The sequence below is a fragment of the Anas acuta genome, chromosome 5 (assembly GCF_963932015.1).
Source record: "Anas acuta chromosome 5, bAnaAcu1.1, whole genome shotgun sequence".
Taxonomy (NCBI): domain Eukaryota; kingdom Metazoa; phylum Chordata; class Aves; order Anseriformes; family Anatidae; genus Anas; species Anas acuta.
This window is the reverse complement of record NC_088983.1, coordinates 46,785,419-46,793,361: the sequence shown is the minus strand read 5'-3', so window position 1 is coordinate 46,793,361 and position 7,943 is coordinate 46,785,419. Positions and strand designations below refer to the sequence as shown.

The 7,943-nt window shown below is 36.3% G+C and overlaps 1 protein-coding gene across 1 annotated transcript in view; it reads left to right on the top strand.

Annotated features, from left to right (window-relative positions):
- The first annotated feature begins 3 nt into the window (after positions 1-3).
- MUC6 (mucin 6, oligomeric mucus/gel-forming) overlaps positions 4-7,943 on the top strand; it is a 69,088-nt gene continuing 61,148 nt past the window's right edge. Inside the window, exons 1-3 of the mRNA XM_068684353.1 lie at positions 4-98; positions 211-350; positions 830-925. Coding sequence (XP_068540454.1) covers positions 848-925 — 78 coding nt within the window. The 5' untranslated portion in view covers positions 4-98; positions 211-350; positions 830-847. The remainder of the gene's footprint in view (positions 99-210; positions 351-829; positions 926-7,943) is intronic.

Sequence of the window (7,943 nt, the reverse complement as noted above, 5' to 3'; positions counted from 1 at the left end):
ACTGCACAGAGGGCAGCGCACAGAGGGCAGCAGAGGCCAAGGAGGTTTCCTGTGGGGGAAATGTGCCTCAGGGAGAAAGGCTGGGCCATGAGGACGCTGTGAGTGAGGATTTGTTGCAGTCCTCTACATTTTTTTTAATCAAAAACATCTGGAGCCTCCCCATTTAATATTGTAATTTTTCTAGTCACTTTTTTTTTCATTTTTTTTCAGGAAAACTCGGTTTTAATGAGCAAGTCACAATGGCAGTCCCACAGCCTGCTCACAACATCGGCAGCTCAGACGCAGCTGGTGCTGGTTAAGTCCCAGAGCCCATGAGGTGAAGGCACTGCTGTTACCAAACACACCGCCCTGTGAGTCACTAACCATAGCTGAAGGATTTTTGAAAAGATGCTAAAATCTAAGTTATGACAAGTAAAATTCTAGGAATATCAGGAAGTTTGGAGGTTTTTGTTGTTTGGTTGTTTGTTTCTTTTTTTTTTTTCTATCTGTTAGAAGGGGCCTATGAATTGTTTAGAATCGATAGAAGTCTTTCTTACGTGATGAGGATTTGGATCATTTTCCAGAGGAATACTGAAAAATAAGTGACTCATACACAGTACCTTGGAAAGTTATTTTGTTGTTTATCACTTCCTCTGTGCTTGCAGTAGTTCTGACTTGGCAGGCATAACTTCTGGCTAGAAACTTCAATTTGCATCATGTTTGGATGTGGTGCTTTTAACATAGTTTAAGTGATTAGCCACCCTATTTGAGGATAGCTTGTGGTAAAGGTACTTCATTATGAGTTTATGGGTTAAATTATTTTGAATTCACCAGATGTTTTCTTAATCAGGCACCCCTTCACACCTGCATGAGCCTACTGTACTTTTTGAAATTGAGTAATTTTCAAGAGTTGAGTCTGCTTGAATATGTCACAGGAGTCAATCCAGTACGTTCACGACTGATTATATTTATTTATTTATTTATTTATGGCTTGTAAGCAAGTGTGCAATGGAGTATATATATTTCGTATAATGTTCTATAGCATAAAGACACAACTGGAAGAGCTGAGTAGGCCTTGGGGAGAAAGAAATTTACTCTTTAACACTGTATTTCACTCCACACTAACTTCAAACAAGCTCCCAGAGCCACAGTTACAATATTTGTTTTATTTTAGTATTTTTGTTCAGTTCACATCAGTGTTCTTGGTTAGTAAGATTTAAGTACATCAGGCTTATCTAGTTAGGAGAGACTGAGAGCAGCTCCAATGTCAAATTGTCACAGATAATCACTAAAGATCTTGGATTGTCATACTAGAAAGAGTAGAACCATATCTCAGTCAGTTTTTGATGTTTTTGAATGCTTCTGCCTATTTTTGCATTGATATCCATGGAACTCTAGTGTCAAAGAGGCAGGGGAGAACTTCACCAACTTCTGTAATTTGAAGTAGGAAATTGTGATAAAAATAGAGAAACACAAAAAACGTTTGAACTTAATGCTAGGATTTTGACTTCAGGACGTTACAAACTGAGTTTACCGGATCTACTCGCAGGTGAGTGTCATATGTTTCAAGAACTTTCTGATGATGTTCAGCAATTTCATTCTCAGATGATTTCAATGTGAAGATATCAACAAAGCACAGTATGACACTGAAGTTTTGAGTGCCCCATGAGAAGCAATTTCCAAATTTTTTTAAAAAATAAAGAAGAAAACTCTGTTTTGGAGATATATCTCCAACTTGTGATTTCATGAGTGTCTTTACTAAAAGTAAGTTGTTGGCATATTTGGACACTTGATCCTGGCAAAAGCAGCAGTTATTTGTTAAGGTCACAAGTCACAGATGCTTCCAACCAGCTCGCTAATAACTTGTGTAATTTCCCAGAGTTCTTGTGCTATCATTTTGCTTTTTTGTTGCTACGCTTGGGTACAGTATCATTTTGTATGGGTGATCAAACAAAGGATCGCTAGTTCATTGAGGCATTCAACTGTACATCAATCTTTAGCCAGCTCAAGGTAAGGTACTGTCTTTATGTGGATCATCATTGTTATCAAATCTGGAAAGTCTTACCTCGTTATTTTTCCTGTTTCTAATTCTGTGAAAGATAGTCTGGGAGCTGTCTTAATTACTGTTCCTGAATAAAGTGGACATTTTAAATGATGATACATAACAGTACATAGTCTAGTGAGAGATTTTCTTCCTTCACTCTTTTACAGTATCTGTGACTGAACATTTTTTTGGTTAAATTGAACACATGACTGGTCGAAATCTAATATGCTTCAAAATGGATTCAATATGTAGAAAGGCAATATGGAAGGAACAGGACTGCATATCTTTACTGACAAGAAGTAATGGGAAGTTAACTTCCATCCTTAAATTGTTATATTTGTACGCATTGGTGAGCATTGCAGTTGGTATTTCAAAGCCTCTAACACTTAAGGATATTCTGATAAGATGAATTATGTTTATGTCACTGTTGAGATACTTTTTGACTTTTATTCTTGCCTGCAAGAATTTCAATCATGGTCATTTTCATGTACTTTTTTTTTTTTTTAAAAAAAAAAAGACCTTGGGAATTATAATCTCAGTGATGCAATTCAATATAGTAATATAGAAAGCAGTGTCCTAAGTGTACTGTTCTTATCTGTGAAATTGGAAAGAACCTTCATGCAGTGTACCTTCAGCAGTCTGGTGGCTTTATCTCATCCGGTATAAGGCTACTAAACATCTTTCCAGACAGTAACATGTCCTTATCCCATTGCTTCCAGAGAAAGAATAAATATATCTGGACATAAAGTTTTTAGTACATGAAAAGTGGCAGCCAATGCACAATGCTGCAGAGCACCTCCTCGTCAATCTATTACAAATATATCATTTGTTTTACATGTATATGTGTGTGTGTGTGTGTCTGTATTAGGTAGTCCTTTGTTATCTGTACTGTCTTCCCATACAATTCAAAATCTGGTTGCATGTCCTAGTCCTTATCTTCAGCAGACTCCCTTATCTGAAGTGAATATTCCTAAAAGTCTCTTGAAAGCTGTGGAAAAAGGCTGTAGTTATTAGCAATGCTCTTCTGGCAAATGTTGGTAGTCTTTTCAATAAGCCTATAGGAGGAATAAGCTTATCCAAGAACCTATTTAATATGGCAGTGAGAAGGACTGCCTGCTACTTGTGTATTATCTGCAAGGCCTTGACCTCAATGTTTCTATTACATTTCATGGTCTTTGTAAAACAGCAGCTCTAGACAAGAACCACATGACAAACATCTTTCTTGCCTTTGTGAAAGAACAGGATTGAAGAGTACCTTTGTTTCTTGATGCATTATAGGAATAAAATCAAACAAGGTCATGAAAGGGATGTAGCAGAAGGTATGATAGAGCATTTGTGATTCATACAAATGGAATATGCTGTTTGAAGCTGAATTTGACTTAGTCCTCAGAATAAAGGTGCCTTCAAAGCCCAGCTCCCTATATGAAGCCTAACAAAAGTCAGTAAGGATGCTCTAAGGATTAAATTCCCTTACATATATATTTGTGGTTCTTGCAGGAGAAGACAGCATAACAGTCTTCCCATCCTTTTCTGTCTCTGTATAGAACATACACTTTACAATGTCTGCTTGTCTGCTTACTGAAAACTTAGAGGTTACCAAACCCCAAAGTAACCAGAAACATAAGCTTCCATAGTGGGGGAAAAGAATACACAACAGTTCTTTAAATTCTCATGTTTACATAGACACCACTCCACCACACACAGTGAGGGGGGTGGTAGTAATTGAGAGTATATGCAAACGTTGAGGTAAGATCAATGAAGCACAAATAAAATGGGTTCTACTGGGAAATGTGTGGAAGATAGATAAAGATGATAAAAGTAATGCTTAAGTTCCCCTTTTGTTTTGAAAATGGTCTTTATGTTCTGGTACTTTTCAGATACGAATTTTCCACTGCTTTTCAGACTTACAGAAAAATATCTTTAAAGAGCTTGGGAGTTTTATCCCAGACTTCAACAGCTGCCACTACTCCTCATGAGAGTATTAGTTTTGTTTAATTAAAAATATGTAAATACAGGAGCAGTTCAACTTGCCAGATTTCCCACAGGCAATTTCAAGGTCTCATATACCACATACTCTCAACAAGCAAGTACTCTACTGATAGTTCATTGAGAAACTAAGATAAGTATATTTTATACTGGTTAGCAGTCACAGGCCTTGGAATAACTGTGACATTAACTCGAATAGAATTGTAGACATCATACCAGAAATACATCAGGGAAACAAAATCTGCCTCTGATTTTTTTATTTTTTTTTTCACGTGTGTTGGGCCACATTAAGCATTTGGATTGGTCAAAGTTTTCAGTCCTATATAGGGCTGTCATCAAATCTGACTGCAGTGCTGTTTCTTGGGCTGGCCAGAAAAATCCAAAAGAGCAGTGTGTATGTGTGCATGCATACATATGTTTGTTTAAATAATACAGTAAGTTTTAGCAGGTGGAAAATATGTTAAGCTTTGTTAAAATAATTGAAGTTATCTAGCTTATTTGGAAAAAATCTTAAGCAGATATTAGATGCATTTAGTAATAAATGATCTGACTTCTTTGGGAAGTAGCAGCATATTGCACCTTAGAAAGCACATTTGGCAGATGCTTTGTTTGTATTGTATTTCAGTTATATAACATACAGGCATGTTTTTGTTATTCCTCCCTCTCCTTGCTCTTACATTGAAAACAATGAGAAACTGGAGATTCTGAGTCAAGTAGTGGAGCATGTACCCGAAAGGAAAGCAAGTCTGGACTAACATAGGTTGAGAACAAATCATTGAGAGTACCTACTAGTTGTGTAGCAGTTACTTTAACAAAGAGTGCAAGGGAGTAGTCATACTCACAAATGCAAGGACTGTAATTAAGTAAATCCTACCTAAGCTCCTTGAAATATTTTTTACATGTTGCCTGTACATATGCGTGTGAGACACCCATGATCTGAAAGGGAGTAAATACAAGTTTGAGGAATTAGAGATGTAACTTCATGGCACAATGTAGCAATTCAGTAATACATTATGCACAGTTCAAAAACTGAGAAAGAAAACTGCCAAGACAAGACAATTTGATATTTAGTTCTCACTTTCCAACTGATTCTTCCTACATTGTTATGTTTGATCTGCTTTAGGAACCTCAGAATATGAAAAATGTATGTGCATTTACGCAGAATTTTTAAATTGTGTTCTTTTTTCCCCGTGAGAAAAACTCTTCTTAGTATAACTGTGTGACTGATAATAGCATATAGATTACATTTCATCATACACAGAAACAAAGAGCTTTTACATCTGAATTTGTTGCATGTGTTAAGGTGAAACATAAGAACAGAAATTGGCACATCTTTGTGAGAGGATGTGGTGCTGACATCTTTATTCTACATGAATACCAGCACAAAATGGCTGCCAGTCTCTCCCTGCAATGAAGTCTTACTACATTAAATGATCGGGTTGTGGAAGCAGACATGACAGAAACATAGCTCTCAGGACCAGGGGATTAGACAGCTGTAATCGGGATGCAAGTTGCCAGCTGATGTATTTGTCATTCTACTATTCAAAAGTAGAGATATATAAAAATGATGTAAGTTGTTCATTCTTGCTGCAGAAGAGCTCATGTTTGTATGCATGCATTCTCTTTACTTTTCTCCTTAGGTAGTGCTTTCATGGCCATAGAAAAACTGCAATGTTGGCATTTGTTCTTGATGCTGTATGCGTGGAAACTACCTTCAGTAATCCCTTTACACTTTTTACATCCTTAGCTTTGCTTCATTCTCTCCATAACTTCCTTTATTTAGAACTGGAAAGAGGTTTCGATTTCAGAAGCAGATATAAGTCATATATAAGTGAAATCTGTTCTAACATGATTTCATCATTCAAAGAGCTTTAACAAACTGAGCACCTTTTTTTTTTTTGTCAATCAAAATGTGTATAAAAACAAAAAGGATCAAAATATATCAAGTAAAGGGTAAACAAAGGTATATGCTCAAAGGTATTATCTTAGCAGATGCATTATAATAGCATCAATTGGAGACTAGCTTTTCTAAAATGCACACACATTAAAGTGCAATGTAAACATGCGATTACTACTGACTTCCTGTTCCTGGCTCTTAATATTTGTATAAATACAAGTTTTATTTTACTTCCTTACCAGTAGAGGTCAAAGCGTGTACTTAATGGATTCCTGGTACACACAGTATATTTATTTTTCATTCTTTATCCGATAATAAAATCTAATTATTTAATTAATAGAGTTGTGATGTAACAAGTAGCAAATAACTTTATTTTGCCTAAATCCAGTTTGAACATTAATTGCAAACTACAGGTTTAGCACGGCAATTATGAGGCTATTGGTTAGGAGAATTTGGCCTTGTTTTTGCTCATCTGACATATTTATGTTCTAACTAAGCTAGAAACATTTGAACCATACCTGCTTTCATGTTAAATGGTTTCTGTTCCTTTGCTCTGTTGTTGTATGGGATCAAAATGCACGGTGCCCAGGAACATTGCTGATATATGATTCATGGCAATCTCCGAGCTTCCCTTAGAAGAGGAATACAGATTAATTGCTAAAGCCTAAAAGCTAAAAAAACAGTTACCTGTGCCTTCTCAAATTTTGATCACAGGATAAATGTTCTCCATGCTAGTACAGCAAAGAGGAAAAAAAAAATATAAAGAATCAAAAATGTAGTTTGTGACATCTTCTATTTGGGGAAAAAGAGGAGCACACCAAGTCCATCATAAACTCTAATCTGGCTGTAGAGTTGTGACATCATCACAAATGATCTCACGTGAAGCAATGGCAAGGAGTGCCTTTATTCCCACTGCTGGAAGTAAATGAAATGAGAGAATCACTATCTTCTTCCACAGACTAGTTAATTGCTAGAAGATGAATTTGTTTTTAAGATATTCTGCACAGATTTTCCTCATAATGATAACATTTGAAGGAAACTTTAAAAAGCCATATGTAGGTATCAGGAGAAAAAATAAAGACACAAATAATGGAGATGTTTCCTCTACGATTTCTCTTTCCACAGTTCTATCATTCATTCCATGTTTTTCTGTCAGCACCATCACTAGATTGACTAGAACTAGGTGTTAAAGAACAAACTCTGCAGCCCAGACTACTTCAGCAATCAGAATCCAAACTGCTTTAAATCCATCAACAACGTGAAGTTCAGGAATAGAGGACAGAGCATGGGAGAAAATGAAGCTTGCCTTGTATGCCTTCCTGTGCACAGGAAGGATAACATGGTATCATTCGAGAACTCTCTCTCACAGTGGCAGGCCTTGCTTCATTGTTGGTTGGCTTTGGATTTTTTATTTTATTTTTTCCCACGTGTTTTACTCAGGGCTCAGAAACACTTCAAATATTTTGTCCAAGTTTGTCTTCAGGCCTGAAGATATGCTTCAGAGAGCTGTGGGAGTGGCAGGCTTTCCCAGCCTCTTGTGCTGGCAGGATACAAAGAGTGAATGACACCAGCTGAGGTCCCCACAGCTACAGTATTTGACATATTCACCAAAGTGAATGCCAGAGGCATAAAGCCAACACAGGGAGGTCTCTGGCCATTGTCCCCAAAAAGCTGTAATTAAAAGTTAAGTTCCAACTGATGAAGTTTTTACCACTTTAGAGGCATGTATTTTAAATGATTTTCTACTTTTTTTTTTCTTTTTTTTTTTTTTTTCTAAACAAGTATATGGGAAAGAGTTGACTTTACAGTCATTGAAGTACAAGAGTACTTTTGGAACACTGAAAGAACACTTCCTGTTTTTCCTACACACACTCTGTATTTCTTAGTTTATATTCAATTTCCATCTACATACACTTTGAAACAAGAAATGAAATCCTGCACAACACCCATAGCCACTATATCTCTGTACATTGCAACAAAGCATAACTTACATTCTTATATGAAATTTATATTTAAATACCTATAGTCAAATACTCA